Source organism: Festucalex cinctus, chromosome 19, assembly GCF_051991245.1.
Source record: "Festucalex cinctus isolate MCC-2025b chromosome 19, RoL_Fcin_1.0, whole genome shotgun sequence".
Lineage (NCBI taxonomy): Eukaryota > Metazoa > Chordata > Actinopteri > Syngnathiformes > Syngnathidae > Festucalex > Festucalex cinctus.
In genome coordinates this window covers 14,299,112-14,315,525 of record NC_135429.1, presented here as the reverse complement: position 1 = coordinate 14,315,525, position 16,414 = coordinate 14,299,112, and the positions used below count along the sequence as shown (strand labels likewise).

The following is a 16,414-nucleotide window of genomic DNA, read 5'->3' as shown; positions in this document are numbered from 1 at the left end:
AAATGTATATGGTGACAGCATAATTTCAAGTTAGTTCAGTGAACTATTTCAGTATCTGAATCATTGCACGATACAGTAGTAATCCAAATTTGTCTAATCACTTTTCATGGCTAAACAAAACAAACAGGACAGGCAGGCCATTATTATTTCTCTTTTATTTTTTATTTTTTTTTACAAAATATATGCCCCCCCCCCCTCCACTGGTTCCAAGAGGTATCATACAGTTAACATATGATTCTCCTTATGTATACATAAAAAAAATAAAAAATAAAAGATGAAGAAAAACTAAACTTCACTTCACAAAAAAAAATAATAAAAAAAATTATATCCTAAATGTATGAATTTATACAATGAAAATGGCTAGATGGTCTGGTAAAACATGAGTTTTATCAACATTAATCGTGAGGTGACTTAACGTGCAGCCGCTCTGTTTAACCGATCGTAACACCAAAACCGCACTGGAACTTGTTCTTGTTATGGTTGAGGAAGGAGCAGAGCACCAAGGAGAGAGGCAGGGGCAGCAACTTCTTTTCCAGAGTTGCACCGACCACCCAGTTACTGTCGACTGAACCTGAGAGAAAGTAACCATATGGTGTTTTCGTTACGTTTGTACAGACGTACATGACGCGGCTAAAAAAAAAAAAAAGCGTGCTGTACCTTTAAACTGCAAATTAGCTTTGGGCACATCCAGCTGGTAGCCGAACGACACGCTAGTATCTTGCATGCGAGCGCTTGCCTCAAACTCCACACCGACCTGCAACTGTACAATATTTGGCACATCGTTGAAGCAAACGGCACCAACGGAATACGAACATACAGTCGGCATGCTAACCTGCTCATTGGCTTTGTGGTAGTAGGTGGCGTGAGCGCCCGCCGATCCCAGCGTTAGCGTAGCGACGTAGTTGGCGCCTGAGCTCAATAGTTCATTAATGTGAGTATGTGGCAAGGTTATTATAGTTCATGAAAAATAACGAAATAACTATAAAATTGAGGAAACTTTTTTTTTTTTTGGGGAGGGATGGGCGAGTACCGATACTATCGGGCTGATACTAGGCCTTATTTTAAGGTATTGGTAGTCGCGAGAAAGAGAAATGAGAAAAATAGAAAATTTCCATTCATCTCATGCAATTTTAAAGCAAATGCCTTATTGGGATATATAGGTCTTTCTTTAACTCATTTGCTCCCAGCCATTTTCACAGAAGCAATTCCGGCTGTTTTACTGGATTTTGACTGATTTTGCAAGGTCCACAGAATATTGTGTTCTATTGCTATAAAAACATGGAACCTATCAAAAGAAAGATTAAAGGAAAAAAATATGTTTCTATCCGTTTCGCAGAAATTTGCATTAGAATATAGGTAGGTTTAATCATTATTCACAAATCTATTTAGAATTCTGAGTAATTGAGCATTTTTCAACACGGCCCTGGTTGATCTCCTTTGCTCTGCTGCCACCTGCTGGCCGTTTGTGTAATAACTACCATTTCTGCAACCGTTTTTTTTTTTTTTTTTGCGCAGTTGAGAGGCACCATTAAAGCCTTCTGTATGCTCTAGCATTAAAAAAAAAAAAAAAAAAAAACTGGGATACTTAAAACATTTTTAAAAAATGTATTTATACGTTTTTGGGAGCAAATGAGTTAAAATTATCTGTCATTTTTGGGGGGAAACTTTGTTTCAAAAATACTAGCGGTACTAGCAATACTAGTACTTGGCATCGGTGAGTATCCAGCAGGTGAGTATTAATACTTTATCGGTCTGAACAAAAGGTGGTTTTAAATATTCATTTTTCTCATATATGAGCCTTCAGGTTGATTTTAAATGTATTTATTTTGGCATTTCTACACGACCATACAGAAGAAAAGGTGAATAATAGTTTGGGAATTGTAGTTTGCTTTATTAATACTATACTTATATACCATATATATTTTAAAAACATATACTAAAACTATTAAAAAGTAAAATGAAACATTTTAAAAATCTAAAAAAAAAATTAAAACTAACCACCCGCTCTAAAAAAATAAAAAAAAATAAAAAAAAAAATTAAAAAAATTATTATTTTTTTATATTGCAGACACTACTACAATAAATGGTATCTATACATTAATTGCCTACATTTATTTATTTTTTGTTCAAAGACATTTAAAACTCATTCACTGCCAGTCATTATAGAAAATTTTTACATTTCCAATACTCACGTGATATTCCATTCAATAATTATATATAAACCGAATCTACCAAATAACAGAATAGACTCCCTACTTTTTGTCCCGTCCCGTTCTTTTATAATTGACAGCAGAAAAATGTAGGTTTGCCAAAATACAGCCATTTCTCCCATGGACTCTGAAACTGTGTTTATTTCCTATAAAATGGGGCAATGATGTCATCTACCGGTGGTTGGGCATCAGTAAAGTTGTTTCCAAGTTTGATATTTACAGTGGAGCATGCTCAGATTCGCCCCCATTTAGCACCGCTCTAAAAAATACAATTGACAAGTATACTTGTCAAAGGCAGTGAATGAGTTAAAAAGTGAAGCTCAAGTGTTTAAAGCATATTGGCGGGGGGGGGGGGGGATGCATAACTTTAAAAAAAATAAAAATAAAATAAAAAATCTTTTCATCAGCCCCCCCCCGTGATAAAAAAAAAAAGAAAAGGTGTACACCGTCCAATAAAAGTGCCATATGTCCCAGCCCAGTTACCACAACCTCACCTGTGTACCTGCCAACCAATGACATCACAGCACCCTCCTCCGACGGCCTTCGATGGTACACCAGCTCCCCTCCCAGAGCCAGCGCAGGCGTGAGGGCCTGCAGGTAGTGCGTGATGACGACACCTGACAGGTGGGCCAACACCTTCAAAATGATTGAATATGGAATATAAAAAATAAAAAAAAAACGAGAAAAAGGAATGTGCGCTACCAGAGCCAACAAGGACATCAGGGTTTCCAAGAGTAATCGTTGCAGTAAAATCTTTGCCTCTGAACTCTGCATCGCCTTGCCAGTTAACAAACTTGTGTTGCTGTGTCTGGAAAATATTGAAATCATCGAAACTTTAAATCACAGCTTACTATTTTTTTTTTTTGCCGTTTACGACATGAAAAAACGTACCTGGAAGGCCATTTTGGATCGCACACTGTCGCTGATCTGGTGGATGAGTTGAGCATTCAGGCTGCCAAGACTGTCCATGTCACCCACCATGACTGGGAAAAACTGAGTACATCCATTTCACAGTGTGTATAGTATCCCCCCCCCCCCCCCCCCACACACACACACACAGAAGGCTCTCAAAATCAATATATTAACTCATTTGCTCCCAATAACTTATAAATACGTTTTTTTTATGTTCTAAGTGTCCCAAAGACGTATTTATACGTTTTTTTTGTTTGTTTTTTATGCTACAGCATAAAGAAGGCTTTGATGCAGCCTCTCAACTACAAAGACCGGTTGCAGAAATGGAAGTTATTAAACGGCCAGCAGGTGGCAGCAGAGCAGAGGAGATCAACCAGGGCCATGTAGAAAAAAGCTCAATTACTTACAATTCTAAATAGATTTGTGAAAATTGATTAAACTTAGCTACATTCTAATGCTAATTGCTGCAAAACGGAAATAAATAGAAATATACTTTTTTTTTTCCTGATGAAAGAAGAGACTTTAATCTTTCTTTTGATAGGTTCCATGTTTTCATAGCAATAAAACAATATTCTGTGGGCCTTACAAAATCAGTCAAAATCCAGTAAAACAGCCGGGAGCGAACGGGATTGCTTCTGTCAAAATGGCTGGGAGCGAATGAGTTAATGTTTTGGGAAAGTCTGTCTAAATTAAAGTGCATTTGTACACTGTTAAAAGCATGCCAAAGCAATAGGTGGTGTCCTAACATTAAAATTATTAGCCATTTTTGAGATGCCAATAAATAAAAAAAAAAAAAAAAAAAAAAAAAAACTGTGTTCCCTCATTTATTGCAAGTTCATCTTCACTGCGGCCTCACTGTTTTGCGGATTTTTTTATAGCATGCTTTATTCATTTATTTTATTTTTTTCTCATAGCGTGCTTTTTGGTTTATTTTTTTTGGTTTTTAACCCTACGGCATCAGCAGAATCGTCTCGACGAGACCTTCCCGTCACTCCCCGACATTGCAAGTAAATTTAAAACAAAACAAAACATATTTTTAATGGAAAAAAAGAAGACTAACTGTGAAAAAAAATGAATGAAAAAGCATTCATAATAAACTAAAAATCATACCAAAAAGAGAAAAAAAAAAATCAATGATGTAAAAAAAACTATACTGTATTGTATAATAAAGTAAATTAAAAAAACAACATACTTTTAATGGGAAAAATGAATGTAAATTAAAAAATAAAGTAAAAATTATACCAAAACGGAAAATATATACACATTTAACGGGAATTGTTTTTTTTAAAAAAATAAAAAAGAAAGAAAGAAAGAACGCACGCAGATTTCTATTATTGCGGGTGGTTTTTGGAACGTAACACCTGTGATAAACGAAGGAACACTGTCAAGTCAAGTTATCTGTATTTAAAATAGCAGTGAGGCCATACCTCTGCTGGACCAGTCTGCTTCAGTCCAACATATGTGGCACCGAACCTGTAGCTGGAATCCCCCAAAGTGCTCAGCAACACGGTGTGGTTCACCTGAATTTTTTATTTTTTTTTACAAAATAACTGATTCTGGTTTGCTTTTAACCAAAACTTATAAATTATTGATGAAGAGATTTCCAACTGTCAGTGTATAGTAAACATAAAAAGCAAGTCAACTAACCTGGAAGTAGTTACTAAGCCCCTTATTGACGACTATCCTGACGCCTTCCATCTGCATCGGGAAAACCTCTAGCGAGGAGGTGAAAGGGTGTACTGTGATTTAGTGGAGGTTTTCACTGCATATTATTTGACAATCATCATTATTTACCTTTGCACTTGCGATGACACTCATCAAATGTACCCGGATTAGGTCGAGGGTTCGCCACTTCCTGCGGCTGCGCTGAGGTCAACCCGGTCGAGGGTGACACTGGAGACACCGACGGCATCCCAAAGCCAGGTGGCACTGTCAAGCCGGTACCAGGCACACCCGCGGAGGATGGTGGCGGTGGGTTGGGGGAGCCAGCGGCTAATACACTCCCCATTCTGCAAGGTCAGGAGGAGAGAGAAGGTCAAGTGCCATCAAGTTAACACATTCAAAATTAACATACCTCAGAAGTAACATCTAGTGGGCACTGGGCGATCAATAATTGTTCTACGTCACCAGCATATATAGATTAACAAATCAGGTAAATTATTTGTCGTGTATCATCATTTTCGGACCAATTGGATAAAATTGTAAATTGACACTTTAAACGATATAGTAAAACGGGAGAAAATATGTCAAATCGGTTATGTAAAAGTATGCCAAACAAGTGTCAACTGTTTTTAATACATATTTTCCACACGTAGTAATCACTTCGCTTAACATGTCCACTGAATCGGCAGCTAAACTAAGCTAAGCTAGCTAATCTCCATCAAGCGCTACGCTGTTTGCGAGCCATTCGTAGCTTTGGAGGCGTAATTAAGTTGTCTGGAAGCCACTGCTTTAAAAGAGATAACAGTTCGAAAACGCAACAGAATGAATGAACGAAAGGTACTCACGTTGTAATGTCAGAGGAGGATGCAACCGGAAGTAAAAAAAAAAAAAATCAAAAAAAATCCAGTTCTGTCGAAGCCAACATTTTATTGGCTGAAAAGTCAAATTCCTCAAAAGGGATTGGCGGGCATACTCGCGTTGTCTCGCGATGGGAGGTCACCTCAAGCACATCATTGGTTGAACTAACACGGAAGTAGATAAGGGACGGAACATTGTATTATTTTTTGTTCTTTTTCCTGGAGAGACTAACACACCTATTTATATATTTTGAAACACTTTGAATTTATTTTAGGTTCGTTTTAAACGTGCACCATTATTAGCACAAGGATCATATCTCAAATAAAATACTGCATTTGTAAACAAACTACAACTAAAGGTTCAGTTGAATACCGCTCGCAAAAGCGCGTCAAGGTCAAACGTCTTCAGATGATTGCCAAGCAAGTAAACAGCCTCCTTCATTAAGATCACTACAAACAGGTTAAAAATGAACGTGCTGAGGTTTGTATTGCAATCACAACTAATATAAATTATTACTTACACATTTTTAAGATACGAATAACACTTAAGTAGTAAAAGCCAATTGCCCTTTAAAGCTTAACAACACATTGAAACTCATCAGGAAATAAAAAACCACAAAGTAACAACGGATTGTAAATTTCAGTTGCGTTTATTGAATTTCACAACTCCTGCATGTAGTTCCAAATTACAACAGTAGAGGACAGAGGTGAGAAACACTTATTTGCTGAATTATCCACTGTTCCTCATGAGAGCTCAGGAAATAATTGGAACAAAATCAATGTGTTGGGGGGCGGGTGGTCCTTTTGAGAAATTCCAATAGTAATGTTGTTTCAAATACATTTACGACAAGAAAACAAAAGGAACAATGATAAGGGACAATTTTTCAAAACAAATTTAAATTCTAGTCTTATAAACTTGCATTTTTTAAATGGTTTTACTCGATGTTGCTGAGTGACAAGAAGTTTGTCAGTAGTCCAACAGGAATTTTTTTTATTTATTTTTTTACTTTTTAAAGACTTCACGTAATAGGCTACCGCCAGCATATTTTATCTGCTGGGAAATTCAAAATCATGTTACCGCACTCCATATTGTGTTGTAATATTCAGAACAATCAAATCAAAGCCAATTATGTATCTACATTGCAGGGAATTCAGTAGTACATCTAGTTTTACTGAATTGAGATCAAACGGCCCGAAGCTTTTGCAGTTTGTTAGCGCTTCAAAGAAGAGGAAGGGGGAAAAAAATAAATCATTTAAATTTACCAACAATTACCTAATTGAAAACAAAGCAGTAGTTCCGAACTGTAATTTGATGCCTGTTTTTTTTTTTTTTTTATAGTTACCCTTTACCAAACAGGCTGTGAAAGTCAGCACACCTGACCTAGGGAGTCATGGTGCATGCACACACGCACAAAAGAAAAGTCTTATCAGATGACTACGCAAATACAACAGTCAACATTCATAACGGCATTCAATTTGACGTCCATTGTGACCCAGCACAAGCTTCATTCATGAGAAAGCATTTTTAAAAATGAACATTTATTAAAGCCAATTTTCCACCTAAGTGGGGGAAGTAGGGGGGATCAAATTGCCTTCTGGAAGAAATGTCTCATGGAAATGGTTTGAATGAATACATTAGTGCTGATTTTGGGTCGCAATGGACGACATGGAATGAAAACAGATAAGGTTAACAGATCAGTTAAGGAAATACGACATTCGCCTTTCAAGAGTTGGAAAGTTGGAGGTCATACACCTGGCAAATGTAAAACACCACTCATTCACATTTAATCGCCAACAAAAATACCTGCACATGAAAGAGGAAAAAGGACAACATACATTTACATGCAGCATCAAACCATCAAGACTGATTTTTTTTTTTTTTTTTAAACAAAAACCGGAACCAAAAAAAGTGCTAAACACAAATATTTAGTCAATGTGGGTTGAGGCTGCATGCAAATGCTGCCATTCCACATTCGCTCGCTCACTCGCTCGCTCACTCACTCACTCACTTTTGGTTTTGCTTCAGTTTAAATCCTGAAAATGTGATTGAACAAAAAAATGGAAGAAATAAAAACCTCGTCTTCCCAATAAACCCAAACCCAATTACTGTATTTTTATTTTGGGGGTTGGAGTTGTAAACAATTTACAACTTAGGTACAGATCATGAAAATCAAGGATCTTATAAGCTTTCCATAAATCTATAACCAGTAATTTCACTTTCTGTTGATAATGAAAAAAATGAGCATCTGATCTCTTGTGTACTGGAAACCCATCAAAACCCAGAGCTTATGTCATGACTCAAACTAGAAAAGAACCAAAAAAAAAAAAAAGAGGCAGAAATGGCAAAACTTTTTATTTTATTTTATTTTTTTATGTTGGTTAGAGGACACAAAATAAGTCGCAGCTGCCTCTTTAAAGATGCTACAATTTTGCTTTCCAATCCAGAGCCCCTCCCATCCCCATACTCAAGAAAATTGTCTCAATCAAAATGTAATTTGCTGCAAAAGAAAGAAGAAATTGACGCAGCTGCACAAAGCAAACTGAAACCGGGGCTGGCAAAAGACGGAGCAGGACAAAAACAGCGTTGAACTGCTACAAGCAGCAGCACAAAATGGCGTCCAAAAATATGCTCAAGCTCTCGGCGGTCTCTCGGCAGCGGAGTTGGCATATACATTCAACAGTTTCAATTTGTCTTCAGATCGGTGGAAATACTAATGAACCAATCCCATCCTGAGTGTCCATATTGAAAGCAAAAATTTGAAGTCATGATTTGCACCAATAGCCATAATTATCCTGTAGGTTGCAACTGGATAATTTATGAGCTTAGTAACAACTTGAAACATTCTGCTTTGAACCAGTCTTGATGTTTTAAGTTTTAAACGTCTATTTTTTTTTTCTAACCGTCATCCAGACAAGCGCAACGAGTACAAAACTAACAGCATAAGGCCGCTATGAAAGTGAAACCGTTGCAGGCAGACATCCATGAAGCATTCTGCATGTATTGATCATTACTGAACGGAGATAAACAGTCACGCACTACTGAGTAAAGCTGCCGTTTTTTATTGCAACGTTCACGTTAAACAAAAAGGTCGCTATTAATGACGCATTCGGGAGTTTTGACGTACCTCGCATAAAAGTAGTTGTCTCTTTCCGCTTGCATAATGGATGTTTTGAAGTCATTGGGTTACCATGTTAGCGCGACAGGCTATGCAAGGAAAAATGTGCGTGGCAGGAAGTAAGGCACTTAAGTGGCAACAGTGTACGCAAACGATGGCTGGTGGTTTTTGACGCGAGACAGTCCGACCCGCCCTTTCAGCCGACAATTTCCAGGGATGACCGGTTCAAAACAGAATTACATTTTGCATGATGCCCTCCAATCATTTTGGAGTCGTAAGCTCAAATGTAGGACAACAAGGACCAGGATGGGGTTTGATGCAAGTAAAGATTGTATTTTCTGTCGGCTGTGAAAATGAGATGTTGAAGAGGTGCCTGAAGCTTGTGTGTCCTGCATGGAAGACAAAGTTTTATTATATGAAGAAAAAAAAAAAAAAAGAAAAAAAGGAAGAAGACTAAAACGAAGTTAAAGGGCATAAACATGACAATTAATATTACATTTGTGGAATATGAGTTATGCAGCAAAATCCAGCTGGTTTTATCTATCTCAGGCGGCAGCCATTTTGCCACTTGCTGTCGACAGAAGATGACATCACAGTTACTCAGGCAACGACCAATCACGGCTTACCTGTTTCCTGAAGCTGAGCTGTGATGTCATTTTCACTCGACACCAAGAGGCGAAATGGCCGCCTTCTAATATTGATAAACCTGCACGATTTTTACGACTTAACTCACCCCTCTTTTAAAAAAACAAAACAAAACAAAACAAAACAAAAACTCAGCTACTTACGTGTTAACATGCTCTCGCCAGCTTTAGGTGCTTTCCTGCTGATGTCCTGATCTTTCTTGGACTTCCTCCACCTCACAGTCGCCGCTGGAGGAGTGGAACTCGGCCACGTAGAGACTTTTGTCGATGCTGCCGGGAATGGGTTTGATGTCGGTCACCAGTTGGTCTTCGATGGTCTTAAGGTTGAAGCGGTCTTCGGATGTGATCAGGTTGATGGCTAAACCGAAATGACCGAACCTCCCTGAGAACACACATTAGCTTTCATCAAGTATACTTAATACAATGAATATGACATTTTATGATGATATTGACTATCGGCAGTTTTAAAAGTAGAATTGGAGAAGCGAAGCACAAAAGTCCACCGGATTCAATATAATGGAGGATTAGACTTGACGGGGTAGCGATCATGATACCTGATCTTCCGATACGATGGAGGTACGTTTCTGCATTCCTCGGAAAATCGAAGTTGATGACCACGTTGACGGCCTGAATGTCAATACCCCGAGTGAAGAGATCTTTTGGACGGCAGTAACAGTTACTTATTCGAAATGGACTGACTGGTGTTGAAAAATCCTTGCGGAGAGACTTTTAAAACTTACCGGTGCAGACCAGGTTCCTGCACAGTCCATTTCTGAAGTCATGGAACACACGGTTTCTATATTCCTGGAAACAAATAAGAAACGTCTAAATTATTTTGTGCCTTCAAGCCTCTTGCATAATCAAGCAAGGCATCACTGACAGTGGGGGAAGAATCTGACCTAAAAGTCAACAGTAGACTTAATTGTGCCAACCTGCATCATCTTAGCGTGGATGTAGAAGCACGAGTAGCCCAGCTGCGTGATCTTCTTAGCTAAGAGCTCCACCCTCTGCGTGGAGTTGCAGAAGATGATCGACTGGTTGATCTGAAGCTGCACAAGGACAGAATCAAAGATTTTGTGAATATACAGGGTAGGCCAAAAATTGCATAGAAACTGGAAACCATGATCCTTTTTATCACACCGTCTGTAAGTAGTTGTTCATGAGGTTGAAAAGTGTCTATTGTGTTACTCACCCTGGAGAAGAGTGTGTTGAGGCAGTGCACTTTCTGTCTCTCAGTGACGTAGGCGTAATACTGAGTAATACCCTTCAGAGTCAGCTCCTCCATCAGGTTGATCTCATAAGGTTTCTGCAGGTGCTTGGCCTACAGCAAGCACACAGATAGATGGTGGCAATTAAAAACACGTATGGGGAACAATGCCGAAAAATGGACAGACTTGAATTTAATTACCAGAACCAGTTGTAGCTTTTTGTGTGCTGTGTGTACGGAAGCGTATTGCATTCCCTTTTTTTTTTTTGGGGGGGGGGGGGTACTAGTGTTTTTCTGACTTTTTATTTTTTTTTCTGAATATTTTTTCTTTACTAAATATTTTATTTTGTGACATAAAAAAAAATAATCTGAAAAACGGGGGGAAACATTAACAACAAGAGGAAAAATTACGCTAAAAAACAGGATAAGAAAACTAAATCAGAAAAACAGGGCAAGAAAAAAACAACAGGAAAAAAAAAATACTTTTCAGAGTAATTATTATTTTTTTTACCTCTGAACTCCAAGTGACTTGTTGCAGACTAATGGCGGATACTTTCCTGCATGCAATAGGCTTCCGTAGAAACTTACCGGGTGTTAGCTTACTGACTCAGTTAAATATACCAACATGTCAATTGATCGGCATGATTTTAGTAAGCTAACAGTTAAGTTTCTACGGCAGGATATTGCATGCGGGAAAAGTGTCCGCCATTAGCAAGTCTGCAACAAGTCACTTGGAGTTCAGAGGTTAAAAAATACTCCGAAAAGCAGAAGTTGATGCTTTGTTTTCCTGAATATTTTTGTTTTTAAATAATCCCCCCCCTATGTTTTTCTGAATAATTATCCCTTCTGTTTTTATGACAGAAAAAAATATGCAGTAAAACAGAAACAAATATTCAACAAAAGCTCCCCCTCCAAAAAAAGACAAAAAAGTTTTTGTTTTGTTTTATTTAAGTGAATGCAATATGCTTCCGTGTAAGTCAAAAAGACATAAACAAATACATTTTGCTGCATTAGGCTGCAGCAGAATAACTAACCAAACTATTAATCCTGTAACAGAGCGCAGCACAGCTCTTAAAGAGCATACGGCACCAAACAAGACCAGGCACAGAGAATGAACAGCTTGCTTTGCAGAGTGAAACAATTAGTGCCAACTGGCCCCGAGCCATCGGGCTGGCTTAGCTGTGGCGCAACTGAAGACGACTCACCATGAATTTTTGCACACTGATGGGGAAGGTTGCAGAATAGAGCAGGATTTGTCTGTTCCTGGCCAGGAAGCTAATGATATCCTCGATGAGCACCACAAAGTCCTGAGACAGCAGTTTGTCAGCCTGAGAAGAGAGAAACAAAACAAACAGACTGAGTAGCACAATGATTTTTGGAGGCTGTTTTGTTTAATTCAACGCGCTTACTTCATCCATCACCATCATCTGGACTCTATCCACTTTTGCCACTCCTTTCTTTATCAAGTCCAGAATCCGACCAGGTGTAGCAATGACTACATGCACTAATGAGGAAAGGGAAAGAGAAATAGGTTGAGTACAAAAAAATAATAATAAAAAAATTCAATGTGAATAACTTAACACCGATATGATTGGCTGGATCGGAGCGGATGATTTTATAAAATGTCATTATTTCGATCGGCAGCGATTGATTACATTACTAACTGGATTTGCGAAAGAACATGTTACAGCAAAGCAAACACAATCTCGTGGACTCTGGGGATTTTCCATGCTGCCAAGTGTACGTGTGCTCCAGAAAGTAAAACTATTTTTAGCTGTGTCGTGAGCAGAAACCCTTCGGGCAAAAGTCTGATCAAATTTTTAGTCATCTAAAAATAAAAGTCTGCTATTTATCTATTATTATATTTTAATATATTTCAAGAATATATTTGGGCTGGAACAATGTTTGAAAACCTCCCTCCCCCTCAGAATTAACCTATCTCACCTAGGAAGGATGCAGATGGTTCAAATGGTGGTATTTGTCATCCAAGCAGGCAAACAAATAGGGAGACACAGATGATAACTCACCAGTCTCATCAAGGCGCATGATGTCATCTCGTAGGTTGGTTCCCCCGGTGGTGGCCATGACTTTGACTCCTCCCAGGTGTTTGCTGATCTGAATGCAGATCTGGCTCACCTGCAGTGCCAACTCTCGAGTTGGCACTACTACCATTGCTAAGCGGTAAAAATGAAAAGTATATATACTGAACAATTTTGTAAGAATAAAAACAAGGGCGGCACAGGAACTATTTTAAGCTCACCTTGTATATAGTCCTTTTTAAGGTCTATCTTTTCCAGCAATGGGATGAGATAGGCTCCACTTTTTCCTGTTCCATTTTTTGCCCGAGCCAAAATATCCCTTCCAGACAGAGCAATGGGAATACTCTCCTCCTACGAGGAATTGAACTTTTTAAGGTCAAGTCAACCCGCAAAAAATGTTTCCAATACGTCGCATGTGTCCCCACTAGCCTAAACATAGCATTTTGATTAATACTGCGTTTGTGGAATATGAGTTAAGCACCAAAACTACCCTTTTTTTAATCCATGTCAGGGGGTAGCCATTTTGCCACGACCGAAAATGACGCCACATTTGCTCAGAACGACCAATCACAGATCAGCTTCACAAAACAGGTGAGCCGTGATTGGTCGTTACTTCCGCCCTGAGCAACTGTAAATTTAAGTCGACAACAAGTGGCGAAATGGCTGCTCCCGAGACGGATAGAGAGGTAGATTTTGCTGCTTAACTCATATTCCACCAACTCAATATTGATCAGAATACAGTGTTAAGAGTAGTGGGGCTGCATAGAACATATTGTAAATACTTTTTTTAAATTGACTTCACCTTTAAGTCATCCTAAGAAGTGATATTATGAACTCATAATTTCTCACTGACCAAGCAATACATTTTTGATCATTTAAGACAATTGCAGTATGAACAAGCCACTTTTATCTCACATGTAATATTGACACATGGAGTTGAAACTACTGAAAATAATTTTTAATTTTAATGAATTAACAAGCCCTCATCTAAAGATGAGATGCTAAAATAACTACTGAAATCAACCCATAACAAAGCGAATCTATCATGGATCATAAAAGTGTTTAACCATACCTGCACAGGAGATGGCTTCTCCCAGCCCATCTCAAAAATGCCCATCAGAAGTTCTCTTTTGAGACAGTAATCCTCAAATTCATTCCCCTTCGTAGCTGTCACATCCTAGAAAATGCAACACTGAATGTTGACGAGAACAAGCTTTTTAAGTTTACATACAGGAGATAGAAGATATATCACTCACAGTGGTTTTAATCCTGTTGTCTTTAGGAGGAAGCTTGAGGCTCTTTTTCCAGTCGTCTCCAAACTTAATGCCCCCTCCTTCTTGAGAGGCAGCACCTGCTTTCTGGGAGGCACCCAACACTTTTCCTTGAGTTGAGGGTCCTGGTTGGACTGAAGCTGGTTTATTCTGTCCTCTGAGTTGCCCATTCTGCTTGTTTAGTCCCATGGCAAGTGGGCCAACATTTTCTGTTCTGGCTGTAGCCATTTTTTCCCCCTTTACTTGTATTTCAGCTTTTCCTTCAATGTTATATTTTTGCCGCTTAGGGTTTTCTTTCTAAAATTATCTTCAAAATGTAAAAAAAAAAAAAAAAAAAAATCAAACAAACAAAAAAAAGATTAATAAAGCATTAACAAACAATATTTTCTTTAAAGTCCACGGCTTAATCAAGCAATATTTACATATACACACGTACGTGCAGTTTGGTCCCCTTTAACAAGAGTGACCGACGTACAAGAAATGCAAAAAAGAAAAACCACACTTTTTGTACAGAAGAAACTCTTCAAAATGAAGAGATATTTGCATTAATATACTTGCTCACAATATAGAAAAATTATATGTGAGCAAGTATTAAATGTGACTCAAGTCCTGAAATAGAACTAAGGCAATCTTTGTACTTGGGGGATAATTTCTTCAATATAGTCTTTGTTCAATATATTTGTTTTTTACACTGAACTATATATTCTGTCTCCTTTTCAGTCCACAGCGTTTACTTGACGTTCTTGGAGAAAACAAGATGTCCAACTCTGTACAAGTCTTTCCCCAAAATCATCAGATATTATTTCCACCGGTTAGTTTTCACATGAACATGAGGGGATCTAGTCCAAAGCAAAAAAGAAAAAGAAAAAAAAAGCTTTCAACCAATTGTAATCCACGAATGCGTGTTTCCGTACGGGCCCCAGCTGGTTTCTGAGTGGACACCACACGTCTGAAGGTCCAAGTGCCACTGGTGGGAGTGTGACCGTGATCAAGGGGCTTCCCAATCAAAGATCAGCCAACCAACTCAAATGCGTCACCTGAAAAATGTCCAAACAGAAGGTTTCGGGAATATGCAAAACACATTAATTTGCCCGGAAATAATATTTAGCTTCCAACTTAGTTTAGGTGAAGAAATGTATCTAGTATAGTGAAATTTATGTTTGTGTTAATTAAACTATGTTTCGTTACAAGCTGGAACGATGATGTTCACATACATAGGACAGGTTAACTTAAAGCGAACCGGTGCGTATGTTATTTAAACTAATTCGGGCTTTAAAATATGATTTTTTGGAGTGCCTGTAAAATGAAATATTGCCATCACGTTGTTTGTTTTGCGGTAGATATTGCGTTGCCAATTCGCTTTAGCAAACGCAATATATATATATATATATATATATATATATATATATATATATATCGGTAGTCACCTAATTTCGCACACAGCGCTAAAGTTAGCTCTGAGCTAACCAGCTAGCAACAACTGCTGTTTTTGAAGGAAAAGGCTTATAAACAACACAATACTTACCTCGTTCGCTGTTATTTTAAAACAGACACTGAATTTGGCGTTGCTCCTAATCAACTATTTAATCAACACTTTCAATAACTGAAATATACTTCAAATAAATCGCGTCTATTGTTTTTGCCTTTAAATCAACATGGTCGCCTTCTTCTTCGTCTTCGTCTTCTCTTCCTCGTCGTCTTGCTCTTGCTTCCGTTTATCGTATCAGACATGACGACGCTACTGACACCTGCTGTCAAAGCAGAATACTGCAGCATGAAGAGCGTTGGGGAAATAAAAACCCAAAACAAAACAAAAATACAACATTGAACGCGCACAGTTGATCTATCTTCCACTGTTCTGTCAGAATACTGTCAGTCAATCATTAGTATTTTTTTAAGCACCCAATGCAACTTAGTAGTAATCAGAGACATAAAATTTGGAAAAACTACTATACATAAATAAAATATTGTGTCTTCAGCAAGACTGCAAGGCATCAATTATTTCGGTCTCTTGAATTTGAAACACATGACTGAGTCGTGTAAAATTACCACAGGTAGCACAGTTTGATGTCCTCTGCTTTGCTGTTCACAAAAAAAATAAAATAAAAAAATACAGGGTGTCCTAAAATTGACTACACACTTCCTTTTTTCGAAACAAGGTTAAAAACCTTCGTTTTACACTGAAAGAGCTGCATAGAGTCCTTTGTAAATTTAAATACTCACATGAGTACACATAAGACCCAATAATGATACATTATTGATTTAATAAGGCTTTAAATATTACGCTGTAATAAATATTAAATATTTACAGTACAATTAACTTCACTGCTGAGAAACACTGTGATTTTCACAACATTGTTGACATATTACAAAATGAAATAATGAATCTGTAAACGGTTTTGTGTGTAAGTAAACCATTAATACAAGAATATTTGGAATGTTCCTATTACAGTACTGTACATACAGTTTAAAAAGGCACTAACCATCAACTGCATC

At 37.8% G+C, this 16,414-nt stretch overlaps 2 protein-coding genes across 3 annotated transcripts; both read right to left on the bottom strand.

Moving 5' to 3' along the window:
- Nucleotides 1–196: 196 nt before the first annotated feature.
- On the bottom strand, nucleotides 197–5,783 carry tomm40l (translocase of outer mitochondrial membrane 40 homolog, like). 2 transcript variants are annotated; one of them, XM_077506205.1, is made up of 10 exons: nucleotides 5,630–5,783; nucleotides 4,917–5,131; nucleotides 4,770–4,837; nucleotides 4,550–4,642; nucleotides 3,102–3,203; nucleotides 2,913–3,018; nucleotides 2,705–2,827; nucleotides 833–909; nucleotides 658–760; nucleotides 197–571 (listed from the first exon to the last, which is right to left on the bottom strand). In XM_077506205.1, the coding sequence occupies exons 2-10, from the start codon at nucleotides 5,128–5,130 to the stop codon at nucleotides 432–434; spliced, it is 1,026 nt and encodes a 341-aa protein (XP_077362331.1). In that variant the 5' UTR covers nucleotide 5,131; nucleotides 5,630–5,783; the 3' UTR covers nucleotides 197–431. The 2 variants fall into 2 exon arrangements, with proteins under 2 accessions (XP_077362331.1, XP_077362330.1); XM_077506204.1 differs by lacking the exon at nucleotides 5,630–5,783 and adding an exon at nucleotides 5,197–5,620.
- Nucleotides 5,784–6,272: 489 nt separating this feature from the next.
- Nucleotides 6,273–16,188, bottom strand: LOC144006989 (putative ATP-dependent RNA helicase ddx6). Its single transcript, XM_077506203.1, has 13 exons — nucleotides 15,444–16,188; nucleotides 13,904–14,955; nucleotides 13,720–13,824; nucleotides 12,869–12,998; nucleotides 12,636–12,782; nucleotides 12,018–12,112; nucleotides 11,814–11,936; nucleotides 10,594–10,722; nucleotides 10,334–10,450; nucleotides 10,142–10,205; nucleotides 9,956–10,057; nucleotides 9,546–9,783; nucleotides 6,273–9,146 (listed from the first exon to the last, which is right to left on the bottom strand). The coding sequence occupies exons 2-12, from the start codon at nucleotides 14,144–14,146 to the stop codon at nucleotides 9,569–9,571; spliced, it is 1,470 nt and encodes a 489-aa protein (XP_077362329.1). The 5' UTR covers nucleotides 14,147–14,955; nucleotides 15,444–16,188; the 3' UTR covers nucleotides 6,273–9,146; nucleotides 9,546–9,568.
- Nucleotides 16,189–16,414: the final 226 nt, after the last annotated feature.